This window comes from Grammomys surdaster, unplaced genomic scaffold, assembly GCF_004785775.1.
Source record: "Grammomys surdaster isolate TR1022 unplaced genomic scaffold, NIH_TR_1.0 125876, whole genome shotgun sequence".
In the NCBI taxonomy this organism is placed as follows: domain Eukaryota; kingdom Metazoa; phylum Chordata; class Mammalia; order Rodentia; family Muridae; genus Grammomys; species Grammomys surdaster.
The window spans coordinates 148625-170380 of NW_021620701.1; the positions used below are offsets into that span (position 1 = coordinate 148625).

Sequence of the window (21756 nt, forward strand, 5' to 3'; positions counted from 1 at the left end):
TGTGTGTGCGTATGTGTGTGTTGGGATGGTTTTGTGAACGGTGTATTCAGATGTTGATTACTGTGCCCAGAAATCTGGCTGCAATCTAGACATTGGCATTTTCAAGCATCTCGTGTTTCAATGTTGTGTAAAATTGTTTTCCATCATGTCTGATTGGTTAATAAAGAGCTAATCAGCCAATGGTTGGGTAGGAGAGGAGGCAGGATTTCTGATCCCAGTGAGAGGATCTCTGGTGGGGACCAGAGGAGTTAGATGAGAGTCTCCATGAGGATACTGATGGAGGAGGTGCAGCCACAGCGAGACTAAGATGGCAAGTAATGGGGCATGACTGGGTAATAGGCAGCCATAGACATGTTAGAATTAGAATAAATGTCTGCCTAGCTATAGTGCTAGAAGCTTTTCAATAGATATAAGGTGTCCTTATTTGGGAACTAGAGGTGTAGAAAAGCCAAACTTACTTCTATATGAATGCAAGTGCCCACAGAGGCCAGAGTGTCAGATTACCCTGGAGTTAGGGAGTTACAGGTAGTTTGAGCTGCCTGACATGGGTGCTGGGAACTGAACTCCAGGTGGAGGAAACAGCTCAAATCCCGTGCAAGTGCAATACATGGTTTTAACTGGTGAGCCATTTGTCCTGCCCCAGTTTGTTTGAAACAGTGTCTCAGTCTCTGTCCCCAAAGTGTCAGTCATCCAGTGGAGGCCTACTGAGTCTGAGATTACAGGTGTAAGACACTATACCTGGCTTGTTTTTTTAAAAAAGTGTCATTATCATCTAAGGAAATCATGGATTTAATTAAACAAGTTAACATCTTCCATATTTAGGATACACCTCTAGAAAACCCTGACAGAAATGGTAGTATGTACAAATTTCATAGTCTGGTGAAGTCTACATTTGGGGTATATTGCTCAGGAATGTGTTTGTTTTCATTTTATTGTATGTATGCAAGTGTGTCTGTCTGTGTGTTCCACCCATGGGCGGGTGTCCATGGAGGCCAGAAGGGTGTTACATTCCCTGAAGCTGGCGATACTGTTCTGTGGGAGCCACCTGATGTGGGCGCTAGGGCATGAGGAACCTGGAAGGGAAGGAAGCACTCCTAACCACTGACCCACCTCCACCTTCCCATGTCTCAAACCCTTGACTGCTCCAAGTTTATATAGTTTCTAGTTTATTTATTTTTCTGAGACAACCCTGACATTAACAATGGAAGGCACTCATGCTTTTACATAGCTGTAGCAATGCATTCCATGGGCTTGTATTTGTCTCATCTTGTCTTTGAGTTCAACCCACACAACTGTCATGAACCAAACAGCTACCTAAGGGTGAGTTTAATTTTCTTTTTTTTAATTGGATATTTTATTTATTTACATTTCAGATGTTATCCACTTTCCCCATTGCCTCCCCCCCAGAAATCCCTTACTCAGTTCCCCTTCTTGCTGCCTCCATGAGGGTGTGCCCCCACCCATCCACTCACTCCCCCCTCCCAGCCCTCAAATTCCCCCACACGGGGGCATCCAGCCTTCACGGGACCAAGGACCTCCTCTCCCACCAACGCCCAACAAGGCCATCCTCCACTACATATACAGCTGGCTCCATGGGTCCTTCCATAAGTGTTCCCAGGCCAGCGGTTTAAACCCTGGGAACTCCAGTTGGTTGGTATTGTAGCTCTCCCCATGGGACCTCAAGCCCTTTCAGTTCCTTCAGTCAGTTTCTAATTTATAACAACCATTGAATCATGTTAAACTTTTATTTAAACATATTTATGTATCTGCTTATGTGAATAGGTGTCAATCAGTAGAAGTCATAGGACAACTTGAGGGAGTCAGTCCTCTCCTTCTACTGTGTGGCTTCCAGGGATCTGACTCAGGTCATCAGGCTTAGAGAGCAGGTGCCGTTTGCCTGCTGAGCCATCCCTCCATCCCTCCTGCCCCAAATCATGTTTTGGGTGTGTGGTTTTTTTGTTGTGTGTGCATGTGTGTGTGCATGTGTGTGTGTGGGGGGGTGAGGGTCAGGGGATCCATCTGAGGAGTTAGCTCTTACCTTCTGCCTCCCTCATGGCAGAGGCTCGTTTCTGCTGCTGCTGCACCACTGTCCTCCCTGCAGTTCTATGTCCACCTCCCATTGCAGCACGAGTGTTCAGAGTACGAGTGGGTGAGTCTAGCTTCTTATCGTGGGTTCTGGAAGCTGAACTCAGATTGTCATGCTCGTGTTAAATCTTTACCAGCTGAGCCCTTATCTTTAGTTTTCTCTGGTAAGGCTGGGGTATAGAAACATTAGATTGCCCGCTCTAGTTCAATTTCCAACACCACACACAAACCGTAAGTTCCATTTATATAATTGTTGCTTTGTAACCAGCTGCTGTACAAGAATTTACACTGGTACAAACCAGGAAGATCAACTAAATGGGAACTAAATGAGAGGACTCAGCAAGAGTAGAATTGAAGCTGGGCGGTGGTGGCACACGCCTTTAATCCCAGCACTTGGGAGGCAGAGGCAGGTGGACTTCCGAGTTCAAGGCCGGCCTGGTCTACAGAGTGAGTTCCAGGACAGCCAGGGCTACATAGAGAAACCCTGTCTCGAAAAAAAAAAAAAAAAAAAAGAGTAGAATTGAGTGGAGTAAACAATTTCTTAAGTAGAATTAAGACTATGAAAATTTTATGTGAATGTTATATTCTGAATGTCTTGATATAATTATGAGTCTTGCTCAATTGTTAAGGGTGGGCAGTGAGACACCTTAGTTGATAGAGGCACTTGCAACCATGCTCTCTGCTCCAGTTCAGTTTTCAGAAGTTCTCTTCCCACATGGTAGAAGGTGAGCAATGACTCCCCTAAGTATAAGAACATTTACAACAGAATCCTAAAGATCTTTAAGGCTACTGTGGCTACACTTATCATCTCAGAACTCACAGGACCAAGGCAGGAGGATTGTTGGTGTTTTAAGACTAGCCTGGGCTACAGAATGAGATTGTTTCAGAAAACAACAAAAATAAAAACAAAATTAAGGAAGTATATGGACCAAAATTCCAGATTTATAAAAGAGATCCTAGTCCTGAATCACATTTACTCATTTTTGCTTGCATCTCTAGGATCTCACAGAGTTCATAGTTTGAACGTTTGTTCCTCAGCTGGTGGTCTTGTTTTGGGAGGCTATAGAGCCTTTAGGAGATGGGGCCTACTGGAAGAAGTAGTTCATTAGGGATAGGACTTTGAATGTTAACCAGGTTCCTGTCTAAGTGTGAATTCCTGATATGATGTGAACAGGAGGATGTGGTCCTACTACCATCAACCAAGCTGCTCTGCTCCTCTCCTTGCTATGAAGGCGTGAAATCCTCCAAAACCATGAGACAATTTATTCCTCCATCAACCGATCCTTGTTAGGAACTGTGGTCCTAGCAATGCAAATCAAGTATTGTATTACCTATTTAATAAATTACATACATGTTCTCTTTGATAAAAATAATATTCGCCAATATGTTACATGCATCGTCAGTTCTTTATTCTTTGATGAATGGTCTTAAAACATCACATTAAGCAAGGCTGAAAAGTAAAGTTTAAAATAGTTTTATAAGGACAACTTATAACACATGTAATGATTAGTCACTCTGTGAAATTTTGATCTTAGAGTGTATGATGCACCCACTGGCAATAGCACCCAGGTTTTCCATAGAGCCAGTCATCATTTTTCTCTGGTCTGCATAGACTTCTTCTCATTGGCCACCTTCTGCTTTTGTTGCATGATCTCTGAATCCCTGAAATAAAGAAAAGGGTATCAAGTTTTTACAGGAAAACTGACTTAATGCTCTTGTTGTTTCCTATATATAACCCTTTTGGTACTTTCAAAGAAAACATAAACATTCGTGCTTTTCCACTTTTATGGACGTAGACAAATAGAAAAGCAAAGGCTGAAAAAGCATTCCAATCAGACCTTTGAACACCATACTATTGTTGTGATGGCCCTGGGCAAATAATCTCAAAGCTCTTTCATTTGGTGAAATGAGAGGGAGTCTCTGTGTAGCTGTGGCTGCCCTTGCATTCACTATGTAGACCAGACTGGCCTTCAACTCATGGAAATCCACCTGCCATTGCCTCTGTGCATACAGGAAGTTCCCTATACACCGAGGACTACAATATCAGTATTATAAGTCTTATAGCCAGGGATGGTCTTTAAGCTGACACACAGTCCAGAAGACTTTGAGCTCTTGATCCTCTTGCCTCCATTTCCTGAGTACTAGAATTTCAACAACCCAGGTTTTTAAAGGCCCCAAATCAAATAATCAAAGCTTAAAATATGCAGTATTTGAAGAACTTTCTTAACCCTGGTTGAATCTTCAGGTGTCATGTAACTATGAACTATGGCCAAACTACCCAAGCTAGGTGATCCATGAGTTAGTGCAACCCATACTTACACATATACTTTTAAATTCTTTTTAAATATTCAGTGGTTGCTGAATGTGGTGGTGCACTCCCATAACCCAAGCACTTGAGAGGTAGAAGCAGGATGATCAGAAGTTTAAGGTCTGACTCTACTACATAGTAAGTTCCAGGCTAATGTGGGACAGATGAATACTTTTATATCCTCTTCCTTTAACAGACCCACACAACAGAAAAAAAATTTAATGACACTAGACATCAAATCTAGGGCCTCATTCATAGATGGACTCCATATTTTTAAAATATACTACATAGGTATATATTCAACATCCTCAGCTGAGTGTGGTGGTTCACCCAGGGGTTCCAATACATGGGAGGCTAAGATTACTACCAATTCTAGGTAGCAACTATTTTGAACTGTTCAAAATAGTGTTACTGCAAGTCCAAAAAGTCTTTATTGTTTTTATCTTTATGTGTCTATTTCTTTCCAAAATACCACCTTCCAACCCTATTATTTGATCTGGAGTTTTCTGTGCCTTTGTCTTTCTCTGCTGTTCCATTCAGGACATTGCAGTAGTTTCTGATTCTTTTATTCATATGAGGACTGTAGAAAACAAAACAAACAAACAAAAAAACCCAGTGGCTTTTGTGTTCCCAAGCTGGGTGTTGTCCTTTGTCTCCCATGTGTGACATTTTCTCTATTGGAAAAATTGCATGAGTCCCACTCCAAGCCCCTAGTGTGGCTGGCTCAGGTCATGGGCCTGAATTGCAACCAGCAGCCTGTGTACCAATTCTAGGCTTCAGCCGCTGCAGTGTAGGTAACTGGGAGAGTGGGGCTTGGCTGCTCAGTGTCCTGCCTAGATAGGTGGGGTCAAGCCAGGCTCTGTGTTTAGAGCTGTGTCCCAGCATGCAACTGGGCCTTGTGCCTAGCGCTGGGAAACAGCTTCCTGGAAACTCTCTGTAGAGTGGGCTCTGATGTATTGGATTATGTATCCTTTGGGAGTACCACACCTTTCCTGGGTGCTCTACTTGGCTGGTCCCAAGGAGTGTTTGTTTTTTGCTCTCCAGTAGCGTCAAAGCTGAGTTTTGTGGGACACCTCTGACTCTCAGTCTGGTAATTTGTCTCAGATAGCTTGGTTCTATGTCCCATGTTAGGCGCCATAATATAGTTTAACCAATTTAAACTTATTCCCGACTAGCTTACAAATAAGTGAGACTCAGACTATGTTATTTTACTTGGCTTTGACAATTACTGGGGGCATCACCCCTAATCTACTTTTCTAACTGCAGTCCTGGCTACCTCTTCAGCAGTGTACCCTAGATACTTGCTCTTTCTCCTGGCCATGTGTTGCTAGTGGTATATCTCCTCTCATGGTGCCTTCTCCTCTCTCCTCCCAGTTCTTTCTCTTGTCCAACTTCTGATAACCTTAACCAGCTAACTCAAAACCCACTTACCTCTACTTCCTCCACCAATTGGCTGTAGCCATTTTTATTTAACCAATAATTTTAAATCAAGGAGTAAAATTTGCATAGCAAAAGCTGGTAAACATGAGAATTCACTCATAGGTCCAGACCTTCTGGTCTACATACTGAGTTCCAGTCAAGCTTGAGATACAGTGAGAGGCCTTGTCTCAAAAATCAAAGAGAAATCAAGCCAAACCAAAGCTACCCTCTATGTGCAAAAGCCTTGCTGGTTTTATTTTTTGTTTTTGCTTAACAATTCTTCAGCTATTATTACTGTGTTTCATATTAAAAAACAAAAAGAGGCAAGATGGCTCAGCAGTCAAGAGCACTTCTTGCTCTTGCAGCAGATCTGAGTTCAGTTCCCAGAAACCACATACTGGTTGACGACTGTCTGTAACTTGAGTTCCAGGGTACCTAATAACTTCTCAGACTCCATGGGCATCAGGTATGTACATACATACATGCGGGCAAAAATATTTTTACACATAAAATAAAACAATTTAAAAAAAATTATATAAAAAACAGGTACAAAAATAAAATAATTTGCCTTAAATCACACAAATACCAAGGCCTGGCCATTTCAAAATCAGGGGTCTTTCCTATGCTAACACTTAAATTTATAATTAGATTTTAGCTCAGTATTGGCTACTTCCATAATAAGATAGTTCTATAAACACAATAGAAAAAAATGAAAGAAAATCTACAGAGAAATGAATTCAGTGGGAAAGAACAATGCTTACTTTTCTGTTTCAGATCAAGTTCTGCAGTATTTGCTGTATGACATCAGTAATAGTACCTAAATTCAGAGCTACATGGCAGATGTGGTGACTAATGGCTAAGTGGCTTCTATACTCACCCACGCATGTGTGTACACTTATAAATACTTGAAGCACACACATATAAACACAGTAACAATCATAAGGGAAAATAAAGTGAACTTAAGGTGTGGAGGTTTCTGTGACCACCAAAGTGAGCAAAGTAACAACTATGTGAGACAAAGAGGCCAGTGTTGGTTCAGAATATGCAAAACTGAGGCAGAAGAATCCTAAGTTCAAATGTGTGCTATAGTGAGACTTTGGGTCTCAAACCAAACCAAACCAGTGTTTGACTTTCCTGTTCTCCACCTTGGTGTGAATACCAGTTTAGGATCATAATGGTAGAGATATGACACACCTTGCACATTTTAAGGGAGTGGGTATTAGCCAAACAGACAATGGCTATTTCTGAAACAGGCTAGAATAGGTTCTCCAATAAAAAGAACGTTTCAGGATCACTGATCTATACTCTTTTCACTCCAAGGTGAGCTAACAGAAACTTAAGGCAAGTCTGTTGTTTTATTAGTAACTGTCACTGGGGCTGGGGAGATGTCTTAGCTATTAAAGTTCCTGCTGTATAGGCACCAAATCTAAGTTTAAAACCTCCACAAAATTCATTTAAAAAGCAGGGCATGGTGGTGTGTATCTAACCTCAGTGATGGAAGGGCAGGACTTAGACAGGTAGATCAGTCTGCCAATCTAGCCAAATCAATGAGCTTCTTATTTAGTGAGATGTGCTGTCAAAAATACAAGGTGGAGAGTGATGGAGGAAAGAAACTTGATATCAACCTCTATATTCACACACACACACACACACACTTTCTGTACACTTATAATTACTTGAACCACACACACACATAAATACAGTAGCTATCATAAGGGAAAAGAAAATGATATTTAAGGTGTGGAGATTTCTGTGACCACGAAATCGAGCAAAGTAACTGTGTGAGATAAAAAAGGGCAGTGTTGTTTCCAACTGAGAATCTACAACTGGGTAGTTCATTTTAGGCATATTTAAGTAAGCGCAATCTGGAAAAAAGTTTCCTGGTGATAATTAACTCAGTCCTGTGTACACAACAAAGCTTAATAGCTGACTACATTAAAGCTCTTAGGAAAGTACAAATGACATTTTCCATAAAGATAGGTTATACAGACTAACGAAGGAAACTGGCTCAAGATAGACAGGTTCCTGATAAGGGTCTAGAGGATAAAGCTACAAACTTAACTGAGACAAGCAAGCTCTGGATAAAGGTCTGGGGGAGCCACTGTGCCCTGGCCACACTGATAGCATAAAGGTCACCAGTCCATTCACAGCCATGTGGGTGGAAAATGATTTATGCATCCTTCCTTTGACAAGACAACCCTGTGTATTTAACATTCCCAGTTTCCCCAGTGCTTATCTGTGAGCACAAGGACCTACATGCCTCCTATATTTAGGATTTTATTTCATTGATTAAGAGGTCTCAACTGTGGTTTAATATACACAGATAGTTATAATTTATTTAGTGTGCTTTGTAGGGGAGGAGAGAGAATAGGGACCAAGTTCAGAGCCTTATATATGTTAGACAAAGGCTATACCAAATGATATGTTTCACCTTCAGCCCTAGCATGCACAGAAGGTATCACGAGATCAGTTGTCCTTAAACCGAACTTGACATGGACTGAGCATGACCATGGACTTCGGATTCTTCTGCTGCCATCTCTCAAGTTCTGAGATTACAAGCATATGTTGCTCCTGATCTTTTTGCAGTGCTGGGATTGAAACCAGGTCAATGTGTTTTTATTTTCAATGCCAAGTCTCATCTCAAAACAATTAAATTACTACATGATTTAGAGTGCTGGCTTTAGTAGTCGTCAGAGACTCTAAGGTGATGCACATGTAAAGGATTGAGAGCAGTAATAAGCCACACTGAAGCACACCTAACCTCCAAGTTCTGTATGAACAATGAAATCTCACTTCAGAATATGGAGTATGTGTAGACCAGTGATAGGGTTAAAAGGTCCTCAGTTAAATCCCCAGAATGTGAAGTATTGATACACAGATACACATATACACATACACACACACACACAAAATGAATATAAAAAAATGTTAAAGCATTTATCTTTCTTTGAGACAGTATCTTGTCATGTAGTTCAGGCTGGCCTCAAACTCCTGATTCTTTTGCACCTGCCCAGGGCATTAAAGTATGTCCGTGGCAGTTACCTGCCATACAAAGTCTTCTGAAGTGCTAGGGATAAACCTCAAGGCCTTACAGAAGTTAGGCAAGTGTTCTCTATTGCTGAGCTACACCCTCAGGGCGCATCTCCCCACTTTTTAAAGACAAGGTATGTCTGTAGTTCTCTTTAGCCTATGCTGGCCTCTGAGTAGCATAAAGTCTTATACGAATCCAGTGTCCAAACATTTTCTCCATCCCCAGTGGACTGCAGAAGCCCATACTTTACTTTTGACACTGATCTCTTTAATTTAGACGGTGTGCGCAAGCTGTCAGTTTTGGAAACATTGTATCCCATTCATGCAACAGTGTTGACATATGGTGAATGCTTGTTATTTTCTAAAAAGACGATCTCACTGTTTATAGTTGCTGTAAGAGAGTCTCTGTAAACATGATAGCTTCAGGGCTTGACATTCTTCATCCACAGGTTGGGACAATAACTACAGTGCATGGTTTCAGTGTACTTAGAGCTACACAGACACACAGTGTTAACCATTAACTGGAGGCGAGGCTCAGTTAAACATGTTCTGCATTCATTCTGAAAATACAACAGCCACTCTGCCACTGACGTGTACATTCTATTAGCACTACTCACCTCTGCTTTCTCTGAGAGGCAGTCAAGCTATCTTCTTTTCTTTTTCCTTTGCTAATTTCCTGGGTCTTTTTCATATTTTTCTGTCGGGCAATTTCTCTTTGATTTCCACCTACAATGATAAACAGGCACGCTCTTTTCCCATCCTCAAAATTATGAGTAACTAATATTAAAGAGTCCTTATTTATATGAGCCTTAAAGTTTTATTTTGATCAGTAAGAAAGCAGAGTATCTCTTAGTTATTCCCAGATTGGCAAGGGGGAAGCTTAGGCAGAAACACTCAAGAACTTAAGTATATTATCACATCAGCATGGGTGTCAACTATCTGCCTTTAAGCCCAGCACGAGGGAGGCAGAGGCAGGCAGATCTCAAAATTTGAGGTCAGCCCGATCTACAGACTGACTTCCAGTCTTTCTCGAAACCTTTCTCGAAAACCAAAATTAAAATTAAATTTTATACATATACATAATCTCCATCCCAGTGGATATATACACAGGCCTCACTCAAAAATAAGTTCTGGCTTTGATAGGTGTGTGAAGATCCAGCCCCCATCAGTTTTCCCTATTAAAGCCAGCAGGGGCTGAGCTCAAAGAACGTCACCTTCGAGGACAAAAGAAGTGGAGGGCACCCTGGGCTTTCAGACCTCAGGCGTCCGCTACCCCTCGGCGGACTGGTCCCGCTGGGCAGCCGCACACGCTCCCGGTGGGTGCGGTCCTCACGCACACCCGCACCTGGAAGGCGGGCACCGGTCCCATCAGGAGCCGGCGTCCCGCCCTCTGCACCGCGAAGTGTCGTGTGTGTCCCTGCCTCCTCCCCAGCCAGCTCCCGCTCCTCCCCCGGCCGCTCGGCGTCGTCCCTCCCCAAGCCCCCCGCACCCTTCCAACGGCCCGCACACTCACGGGCCATGCTGACCACCGGCCGGAGACTGGAAGACAGCGACCTGGAGAAGAAGCAACGGCGGTTTGCACGCTCGGCAGCCGTCGCCGCCCGGCGCTGAGGAAGGCTGAGCCCCGCGAGGGCCCTCGGTGTGGCGACGCCTCGCCCTGTCAGCCAGCCGCCCCGCCCACCGACCCACAACAGCCGCGGCGTGGCCGGTGAGCCACTGCGCGTGCGCGCCCCGGACCGCTCGAGGAGGAGCGACCGCGCCCTGCCGCCCCGCCGCCCCGAGCGCCGTTGGCTGAGGCGGAAAAGCGCGTCCGGTGTCAGCGAGGCGTCCGCGCGTGCGCGCGCGCTTCCGCACGCCGAGCCACGCGGTTTTAATAACAAGCAGGGAACACTCAGCCTAACTTTCTTACACGCACGCGCGCGCGCACTCACACACACACACACACACACACACACACACGCACGCACACACACACCACACACACACATACAGCATCTCTGTTACTCCCTCCTCCCAAGAGGAGTATCCCAGAGGCGGAAAGGACAGGAAGGTGACTGAACCCTCCTTACCTAGCAGCCACCCTGAAGGTGGGCTTTACATACCTTATCTGGCAGAAATGACCGAACAAGGACGGAAGAGTGGGCTCCAAGCCTGTTCATTGCACTTTTCTCCCGGTGCCCTCTGGATGGGCAGAACTGTAGTTTTAAGCTCAGGCTCTGTGGTTGGATAGGATCCACGATAGCCCAGAATAGCTTTATAACCTACATAAGAGCTGAAACAATTGAAAATGCTTGCATAGGGCACTGGGACGCTTGCCTATCATAAGGGACACCCTGAGTTCCATACCTTCCCTGGGTTCCATTTCTTGAGCTGAGACTTACTTTCTTACCTGTCTATTATTTACAAACTGAGATAGTCTGGACACCGAATTTGCCTGGGTATTTTTAAAGGTTTTATTGTGGAATATTTTTAAAGCATGCAAAAGTATAGATGATGCTATGATGTACCCCAACTGTACGTGTTAACGTGACCTTTACAAATTCTTAATGTATAGAGTCACTAGTTTAGAGAAAAAGCATCAAGAGACGGAATGACTGGATTGAAAGTGCAGCCCTACAAGAAGAGGAAAGGAAGGTAGGAAGGAAGGAAAAAAAAAAGAAAAAACCCTAGTTTTACCAATTAGTCTCGTCAACTAGAGTACATTATTTTATTATATAAATTCTGTTTAACCTTTAAAATGAAGAGGCCATTTTTTTTTTCTTCGCAACGGATTAATTTGAGTCTGGTGACAATGATATGTATGAGTCTGTCCCAGAATCCACATTAAAAGATAATGTGGGTCGGGCGGTGGTGGCGCACGCCTTTAATCCCAGCACTTGGGAGGCAGAGGCAGGCGGATTTCTGAGTTCAAGTGTTCGAGGCTAGCCTGGTCTACAGAGTGAGTTCCAGGACAGCCAGGACTACACAGAGAAACCCTGTCTCGAAAAACGAAAAAAAAAAAAAAAAGATAATGTGGTAGCTCCCAACACTGGGGAGGCAGAGTTAGGTAGATCCCTGGGGCTCTGTGCCCAGCCATCCTGGCCTGCTAGGTGCGGTGTGGGCCAGTGAGAGCCCCTATCTAATAAAATGCGGACAGCTCCTGAAGAATGACTCCTAAGGTGGTTCTCATACCTCCATATGCTCTCTTGCACACATGAAGATACACATGAGCATATATATGTGCACATAAGAAAAGAGAGAAATGCTTGGTCAAGCGCGGTATACAGTAGCACTCACTATGTTATTATTTATTGCTCTTTGATCCTCAGAGAGCCTTGCACACTTATTACCCTCCTCACCTCACACCCTAGCCTGCTCAGAACTGTGGCTATTCAGCGAGCCCTTTCTTGAGTACCCAAGGAGGAAGAAAGATTCTCTGGCCCAGTTGTCTATAGAGATGACCGATCAGGTATGGATCAAGAATACAGCCCACTGGTAGATATTGTTTAGAGTATGCAAAGCCCGGGATTTGAATCACAACACCTAAAAAAATATTAAGAAGAAAGAGGAACCCAGTGTGGTGGAGAATGACTGTAATCCTAGCACTTGGAAGACTGAGGCAATAGGACTGCACATGTGAAGCTAACTTGTGCTGTACAGTGAGACTCTCTTTCCCTTGCTTAAAGAAAGCAACAACATACATATTAAATTTTATGTGTATAAAATCTATGTTTACATGTATAGGTGTTCTGACTGAATGTATGTCTGAAATTATATATTTTTTGAGTTACAAGTTACAAGGATGTACACCATGCACACAGAATACATTGAGAGTTTCTGCCGGAGGACCAGGAGTGTGCCTTTCATTTTAGAGGAAGAGGCAGATAGGTCTCGGTGAATTCCTAATCTACACACCAAGCAGAGTTCCAGGACAGCCAAGGCTACATAACGAGATCAGGATTCTGTCTTCAGAGACCCTGAAGGACATGAGAAACACTAGAGAAAACTAGACTATTGTTTGCTTGTTTAATGTGTGTGTGTGTGTGTGTGTTGGCTCCCCTGGAGCTGGACTTAGAGGCATCTGTGAACTACCTGGCATGGGTACTGGGATGCAAACTCTGAACCTCATGATGGAGCAGCAATGCTTAACTGCTGAACCATCTCTCCAGCCTCCAAATTGTAGAATTTAAAAATTACTGATGACACTAACAACTTACACCACAATCTTGTGTAACACCTCTCTTGTGATATCTTTAAGTAAAAGTCACTTTGTTGGAAGAGCTGGAGAAATGACTTAGCAGGAAAGAGCAATTGTTATTATTCAGCGCCTACAGAGTGGCCCACAACCACCCATAACTTCAGTACCAGGGAATCTGATGCTGTCTTCTCACCATCCTAAGGCCCCCACCCCCAGGCACATGCATGGCGCACATGCATACATGCAAGCAAATTTACTCATCCACGTAAAACTAAATACATCTATAAAACATAATAAAATGTTTATAAAATCAACTTTTGCTTTATGCCTTTACTAGTAGGGAATTAAATCTAAATCATTTCGATATTCTCATCTACGAAGTTGTGACATTTTGGATTCTTAGGTGGAGCACAGGATTATGAAAAGGCCTTGCATAAGAACTTGCTGTAGAAAGCTATATATCCCAGCAGTGACTACAAGATTCTTGAGGTATCTTTAGCATGGTATTATTTCTCAAGTACTTATTTATTAATGAAGTATCGATCTGTAACTTTAGCTGGCTTGGAACTGGCTATTCAGAACAGGCTGTTTTCAAACTCATGTAATTCCCGTCTCGGCCTCGGCCTCTGGAGTGATGGGATTACAAACATGTGCTATCATTCTTGGTATTTTGAGATTTCTTGAGCATCTTCATCTATTTTATGCTCAGTACTGAACTGCACTCCCACCCCCCTCAGGTTTCCTGCCCTTGTGTTCTCTCTCTCTCTCTCCTTCCGTCCTTCCATCCCCTCCTCCCTCTTTCCTATGTGTGTGTGTGTGTGTGTGTGTGTGTGAGAGAGAGAGAGAGAGAGAGAGAGAGAGAGAGAGAGAGTTTGAGACAGGGTCTCATATAGGCCAATCTGCCTTTAAGTTTCTATTTTCAAAAGGATTTATGAAACCTTTATAATTCACACTCTTAATCCCAGCACTAAGAAGGAAAAGACAGGTGGATTTCTTTATGGCAGAAACAATCGGTCTCTGTCTCTGTCTCTGTCTCTGTCTCTGTCTCTCTCTCTCTCTCTCTCTGTGTGTGTGTGTGTGTGTGTGTTGTGTTTGTCTGTCTGCCTCTCTGAAAGAATTTCATGTAGCCCAGGCTGGTTTGGAATTTGATACCTATTTTTCTTGTCAAGTTGCCCTACTGCCAGTACTACAAGACTCTTATATCACCCTTGAAATCTCATCATATTTAATATATTCTTAATGATCTTGTTCATTTATTTTATATTTTCTCCTCTGTAACATACAATGTCTTATTTATTGCTCCGTTGCTATTTCTGGAAGCAGATTAAGAATACTCACATTAGTGTGCAAAATTTAGAGTATAATCATTTTTGACAAAGCAATATGGTTTTTATTTTAAGGTGTACACAAGCCCATATGGTGGATGTCTTCTTCCTATGAAGAAGCTTTCATAGGTTTCACAGCTTCTCTTTGTAATTTCTTCATACAGAATTTCAACTTTTTTTTTACTCAATTTAAAATTTATTGGCGGAGGTTGGGGGTTGGACAGATGGCTCAATATATACATCTCCTGCTCTTCTAGTGGGCCCTAGTTTGGTTTCCAGCACCTACATCAGGAATCTGACAATTACCTGTAACTTTTAGGCCTCCTTGACACCCGCACAAACTCGCTCCCTCCATACTCAGAGTTAATACTTTTTTTTCCCTAGTAGGGTATGGTAGCCCATAAATGACTGTAATCTCAACAGTGAGCCTGTGGAGGAAGGAGGATCAAGAGTTGAAGGCCAAGCTGGGCAGTGGTGGCACACGCCTTTAATCCCAGCACTTGGGAGGCAGAAGCAGGCGGATTTCTGAGTTCGAGAGTTCGAGGCTAGCCTGGTCTACAGAGTGAGCTCCAGGACAGCCAGGGCTACACAGAGAAACCCTGTGTCAAAAAACAAAAAACAAAACAAAACAAAAAAAGAGTTGAAGGCCAGCCTTAGCTAAAACAGACCCTGTCTCAAAAAACCTAGAACAAACAGGTTGTATGCTCTGGGGATGCACTGGTGCTAAGGTACTACTCTCATACTATGTTATCTTATTATATTTTTGAGGTTAGTCTTGTTAGATAGTTTAGGACAGCCTGGAACTTGTGACCTCTGTATTTCAGTCTCTCCAGTGCTGGGATTGCAGGCACGCACCACCATACTCTGTGTTCTTGCACACTTTGACTCTTCTCGAGAACTCCTTAATGGTTCATAGAAGATTCAGTTAAGTAGGTTGGGGATGACAGTTCTGTGGCAGCATGCATGCTGAGTATACAGGGTATGCCAGGGGTTCAGGGTTCAAACCCTAGCACCACGGGGAAAAATTAAAAGTTTGAGTCGGAGGATTCAGCTGCTTCTGCTCTCTCTTTTCAACAACTCCCGAGGTCTTATAGAAGAAAGAATTATCTGTCTTCGAGTCAAATATCTGGTTCACAGGTAACCGAAGCTACAAAGCGTTGCAGTTGCTATGGCTCCCGGCGCCCGGAGTCTGACGTCAGTCACCGGCGCCGAGTGATTACGCAATGACTTCCGGCGCCTTTCTCGAGCCGGGACGCGGGGAGGAGAAACTTAGCTTTTAGTGTGGCAGGGTCATGAAGAGGAGGCGGTGGCGGGAGAGCGGAGGAGGCGGAGGGGGCGCGAAACTGCGGTAGCCAGCGCTGGGCTGGTGGTTGTGGCCGTGTGGGAGGACGAGAGTGCCAGCCCTCGGGCAGCGGCCGGGGCTCTGGGCTGAGCGCGGCCGTGGAGCCGCCGCTCTCGGCCCCCTGGCTCCGCCATGTTCCGCAGGGCACGCCTTAGCGTGAAGCCCAATGTCAGGCCTGGTGTAGGCACCAGGGGCTCCTCCGCTCCCAATCCCCAGCGTGTACCAGAGGCTCCCAGGCCTCCTGAGCCTGCCACCGAGTCTGCTCCGAAGCCAGCGGAGCACACAGATGTGCCTGCGGTGGATTCCGGGGGAGCGGAACCCCAGAAACAGACTCCCGGGAGCAGGTAACTTGTATGAAGCCGAGCTGTTGGATTTTACCACGGAGTACCTCTCTTGCAAGAAGCCTTGTTTTGAGCTGGATGAAACTACTTCCAGCTGTAGTTTTATTCCGTGATCAGAGGTTGCGACTACTATGACTCTGTCACGATCTTAAGATTCTCGAGGAGACAGTGTCTTACAGGGATGGAAATTTAGGCTTAACAATTTTGAAGTCAAGAATATAGATGCACCATCACTTGGAGATTTAATTAATTGTCCTGGAGTACCTTGCACTGAAAGCACTTTGGAATTTTCATTTTGTGAATATTATTAGAAGGAGAGCACCAATGCTGATTGAATTTTTCTCCCTCCACGCGGTGATGCGGTTGAACCCAGGACCTCACGAGTGTGAGGCAAGCGCCCTGTCACCGAGCCACACCTGCAGCATTTGTCAAAGGGAAGAAGCTTAGGTTACTTATTTTGGTTTTTGTGTGTACTTCTTTATTGTTATTATGCTTCCCGAATCAAGACGCCTGGCATTAGCGATAAATGTCACATTTGAATTTAGGACTCTCCTACTTAAGTAGGTTGTCCTCAGGGGCAATTTATTCCTCTGTTAGATGAAGTTAGTACTTCCTTTGGGACAATATTGTGAGATCAGAGACGATTATATAAACTGCCTTGCACGTGACATGGCAGAATAGTTCCCCCAAAGTTACTAGTTTCAAAAAAATCGAAGACAGGATGATCACAACTTTAGTCCTAGCAGTAGGGAGGCAGAGCCCAGCCTGGTCTACATACTGAATTCTAGGACAGCCAGAGCTCCATAGTGAGACCTTGTCTCGGATCCCATTACAGATGGTTGTCTGCCGCTATGTGGTTGCTGAGAATTGAACTCAGGACCTCTGGAAGAGCAGTCAGTGCTCTTAACCATTGAACCATCTCTCCTGCCGAGACCCTGTCTCAAAAACGAAACAAAACAATGGAGAAGAGGTGATGATACACATTAAAGATGTGATGGGTTAATATGATGATTGTAGTGTTTTGTAATATACAGAGGAAGAAGCCAGTAAATCCAGTAAGTAATCACATTAAGTGGTAAGGAGATGGTACAAATTATGTTTGCATAGCAACAATGTTTCTTCTGTTAGAGTTGGTGCTGTGTGTTATTTTGACATTCCAACAATGCACCATGATTTCAACATTTTTTAACTTGGATCTGTTTGAAAATTTCTGATTAGAATAAAAATACTAATATTGGTGACTGCTCTAAAGAGTTTGGAAATTTTTGTTAACTATGTAGGCGTGCATAATGATTAGTATTTTATAAACTGCCATAGGCCATAGACCTGAGACATGCTCTAGAATATTTTAGTTGACACTTAGAGTACATCATTGTGTGAGTATGTATATACATACACACGTATAATTTGTTTGTCTGTTTGGGGCGGGGGGAGACAAGATTTAACTATGTAGCTTTGACTTGCCTGGAAGTCTCTATCTCCTGAGTGCTGGCATTAAAAACATGAGCCACCAGGCCCAGCAGTTTTTTGGTTTTTCTTTAATTTTAATTTTATTTTTATTTATTTTTTAATTAGAGTTTCATCTAGTTCAGGTTGGCTTAGAACTCACTATGCATGAAAAGACACCTTTAAGTTTCTAATCCTCCTGCTTTCCCTTCTGAATGCTGAGCTCACAGGTGTGTGCCATTATGCCTGGTGTATGCAGTGGGGGATGAATGCCAGAGTTCTGCATGCTGTCCAAGTTCTCCACCAGCTTAACTAGATCCCTGGTCCTTCTTCCTTATTTGATGAAAGCATTTGTTTTGCTAGTTGTCGAAACAGTATACATTTAACATATAAAATGCCAGTGATTCATGTGTTACATTCTAAGAGCTACAGTGGAGTGCTAGGGACTGAACCTCAAGGCCTTGAGCATGTTAGACTGAGTTTTATCTATCTTCAGCTTTAGGGAAAGAATTTAAAAGAGATCATTTTATATGTTAAAGCAGCTTCTATTTTTTATAGGGAACTAATGATAAAATATGATAAAAGTAGACTTAAATTATTGATTTAGTTTCTTTTTAAAATAATTTATTATTATTATCATTATTTTTACTACTTTACGTGCATTGGTGTTTTGGCTATCTTTATGTTTGTGTGAGGGTATTGGGGCCCCTGGAACTGGAATTACAAATAGTTGTGAGCTGCTATCTTGGTGCTAGGAATTGAACCTGGGCCCTCAGGAAGAGCACCCAGCGCTCTTAACCACTGAATCATCTCTCTAGCCCCTATACTTCCTTTTGACATTAAATTTTCAACGGATACAAAGTAATTGTACATATTTATGGAGTACAATGTGTTATTTTAATACGTATTTACTATGTGTCACAGTAATGGTATATCACTTTAAAAGTTTATTATTTCTTTGTGTAAAGAGCATTCTAGATCTTTTTTATAATTATCTTGTGATTAAAAAAATGTTGTCAACCAAGTTATCCTACCACAGTATAGTGCATTATTAGAAATAAATGTTAATTCTATTCAGCTACATTCCTGTTCTCGTTTTCTTTTCCTGTCTATTTTCTTTCCTTTTCTAGACAGGGTTTCTCTGTGTAACTCTGGCAGTTCTGGAACTCTCTTTGTAGTCCAGGCTGGAGTCAGAGTCCTGCTTCTGCGTCCCTCATGCTGTGACAGAGGAGTGCATCACCACCCTGGGCTTGTTCTTACACTTTTTAACTAGAACATTTTGGATCCCCTGGAAGTGGAGTTATAGACAGTTGTGAGCTGTCATCTGGGTGCTGGGAATTGAACCCAAGTTTTCTGACAGATCAGCCAGTGCTCTTAACCTTGAGTCATGACTCCAGCTCCGTTTCTGAGCAATTTATATCTAATCTGTACCATAGCCAATATTTGATTTAAAGTGACTAGGTATTTTGTTTGTTTGTTTGTGCTAGGGTCTCATGTAGCCTAAGCTAGCTTCAAACTCACTGTGTTGCTGAGGATGGTCTTGAACTTCTGATCCTTCTGCCTCTACTTCCTCAGTATTGAGTTTACAGACACTTAGCAAAACAACAACAAAAAATATCCAATCCTCTCAGCTATCTAGTTATTAAAACTTGGCTTATTAAGCTTTGTCCTGTGACTTAGTTTTGTTTTTTTGGGTTTTTTTTGTTTGTTTGTTTTTGTTTTTTTGTTTTGTTTTGTTTTGTTTTGTTTTTTTTGGTACTTCAGAGAATTCAGCATATTGTGCTCAGGAACTAAAGTTTGAAAAAGAATAACTTTTTGAAAAAGAGTAATAGTCTTCCTTAGAAGTTACATATACTAAATTGATATTTTGTTTAGCTTTTTTTAAAAAAAAGGTAGTGGTGATGTGTGTGTGTGTGTGTATGCCACATGTGTGCAGGTACCCATGGAGGCCAGAAACTGTCAGATCTTTGGAGTCAGAGTTCCAGGTTCAGTGCTGGGAAGTGACTGGTCATCTGGAAGAGTAGAAGTACACTTAAGCCCTGAGCCATTTCTCTAGTCTCCTTTTGTTTGTTTTGCGACAGTCTTGCCAGTAGTAGCTCAAGCTGGTTAGAGTTCATGGTGTCACTCAGACTGGCTTCAAACTCATGGCAGTCTGTCTACCTCCGCCTCTAGAGTGCTAGGAATGGAAGTAGGAGCTACCACTTAAAACTGAGAAAGTTTTTTTTTTTTTTTTTTTTCCGAGAAAAGGTTTCTCTGTATATCTCTGGCTGTCCTGGAACTCACTCTGTAGACCAGGCTGGCCTCGAACTCAGAAATCTGCCTGCCTCTGCCTCCCAAGTGCTGGGACTGAAGGCGTGTGCCACCACTGCCCGGCAAGCTGAGAAAGTTTTAAAGCAGTGTTGATTGTGGCTCTATTGTAATAAACATAAATCTGAAAAGTTAGTGTTTTTTGTTTTTCATTTTGTTCAATGAGACCTTACTGTCTTAACACTAGTGTATAAGAAAGACGAGTCCTGACGTCTCCTTTTCTTTTTAATTCCAATAGTGATGACAAGACTCCTGATGAGAATAATGCTGCAGCGTCCAGCACATTGTCCTCTGCTTCCCAGAGAAGAAAGCGAGTGTCAAGCACGTCGGGTATTGCTCAGCCTTCTGGCAGCACCCCCTCACAGAGTCACCCCTTATCTACAGTTAATCACGATGCGCCACAGTCAAACCCTACTCCAGCTAAAGAGAAACAGCCATGTTCAGACAGATACCGAATATATAAAGCCCGCAAATTGAGAGAGATGTTGAAAGAGGAGCTGAGAAAGGAGAAGGTGAGTGAGTGAACTCTAGTCCAGGTGTCCTCCTGACCCAGCCTTCCTATAGTCCAGGCTATCCTCCTGACCCGGCCTTCCTATATATAGTCCAGGCTATCCTCCTGACCCGGCCTTCCTATAGTCCAGGCTATCCTCCTGACCCAGCCTTCCTATAGTCCAGGCTATCCTCCTGACCCGGCCTTCCTATAGTCTGGGCTATCCTGACTAAGCCTTCCTATAGTCCAGACATTCTCTTGACACAGCCTTCTAAATCTTGTGCCATGTTTGTTTTGATAGTCATTTAAAAATATTTCATTCATTTGCATTTTTTACTACTTTAGTTTGTCTTTTGGAGATGGTTTCTCTCTGTAGCCCTGGCTTTTGTGGAACTTACTCTGTAGACCAAGCTGGCCTGGAGCTCAGGGATCTATCTGCCTCTGTCTCCTCAACATAGGGATCAAAGATGTGTGCCACCACTCCTGCTATTTCACTAGTTTTGGTGACAACAAGAAATAAGTTTTTAGCCGGGCGGTGGTGGCGCACGCCTTTAATCCCAGCACTTGGGAGGCAGAGGCAGGCGGATTTCTGAGTTCGAGGCCAGCCTGGTCTACCAAGTGAGTTCCAGGACAGCCAGAACTACACAGAGAAACCCTGTCTTGAAAAACCAAAAAAAAAAAAAAAAAAAGAAATAAGTTTTTATAAACATGTAGATAGATATACAAGCGTATGAAAATAGTTCTCACAAAAATGTCTGAGTAATGTGAAATAATTATTTGAAATAAAGTAAGTGTAACTGAGCAATATGAATTGGTAATGTTTTAAACTGAACTATGACAAAAACCTTACAGAATACATGTAGTAGAGTGTGTGTTCCTTTTAATTAATGACAGTATACAGTGGAACAGTAGTAAGGCTGGCTTTCGAGTTAGAGACTTAAGCTTCATTCCTTACTAACAGTGTGATGGGCAGCTCAGTCTTTTTGTATCTCTGTCTTTCCTTACTTGTAAAATATTACCAGTAATAATATCAATACCTCACTGGAGGGCTTTGAAGATTATTCATACATTTGAACTAATGTGTCTTAATATTTAGAAAATAGTGTACAACAAATGCGAGCTATTTAAACTAATTGTAGAATGCCTTGTTTTGGTAGTGTTGGCGCTGGGACTGAGGGCCTCATACATGTGAGGCCTGCTCTGGTCCTGAGCTACATTCCTAGCCAATAAACAGAATTGTAATATAGTGAGCTTTTTATCTAGTATCAGTTTCTTGGGATTTAAAAACTATTAAGGGGCTGGATAGATGATGGCTCAGTGGTTAAGAGCACCGACTGCTCTTCCAGAGGTCCTGAGTTCAATTCCCAGCAACCACATGGTGGCTCACAACCATCTGTAATGGGATTGGATGCCCTCTTCTGGTGTGTCTGAAGACAGCTACAGTGTACTCATATACATAAAATAAATAAATTAAAAAAAAAAAAAA

The 21756-nt window shown here is 42.8% G+C and overlaps 2 protein-coding genes across 3 annotated transcripts in view; one reads left to right on the forward strand and one right to left on the reverse strand.

Annotated features, from left to right (window-relative positions):
- Positions 1-3468: 3468 nt before the first annotated feature.
- Serf1a (small EDRK-rich factor 1A) lies at positions 3469-10564 on the reverse strand. Its single transcript, XM_028790218.1, has 3 exons — positions 10356-10564; positions 9460-9568; positions 3469-3747 (listed from the first exon to the last, which is right to left on the reverse strand). Exons 1-3 carry the CDS (start codon positions 10360-10362, stop codon positions 3675-3677), a joined length of 189 nt encoding a protein of 62 aa, XP_028646051.1. The 5' UTR covers positions 10363-10564; the 3' UTR covers positions 3469-3674.
- Positions 10565-15818: 5254 nt separating this feature from the next.
- Bdp1 (B double prime 1, subunit of RNA polymerase III transcription initiation factor IIIB) overlaps positions 15819-21756 on the forward strand; it is a 90226-nt gene continuing 84288 nt past the window's right edge. For both annotated transcript variants that reach the window (XM_028790216.1, XM_028790217.1), the window contains exons 1-2: positions 15819-16030; positions 20019-20292. In XM_028790216.1, coding sequence (XP_028646049.1) covers positions 15819-16030; positions 20019-20292 — 486 coding nt within the window. The remainder of the gene's footprint in view (positions 16031-20018; positions 20293-21756) is intronic.

Bases quoted from the DNA above. Each gene is read 5' to 3' on its own strand.
- Serf1a (XM_028790218.1), bottom strand. The intron at 3,748-9,459 runs GTGAGTAGTGCT...TCTTTATTTCAG, and splicing joins GCCTCTCAGAGAAAGCAGAG to GGATTCAGAGATCATGCAAC.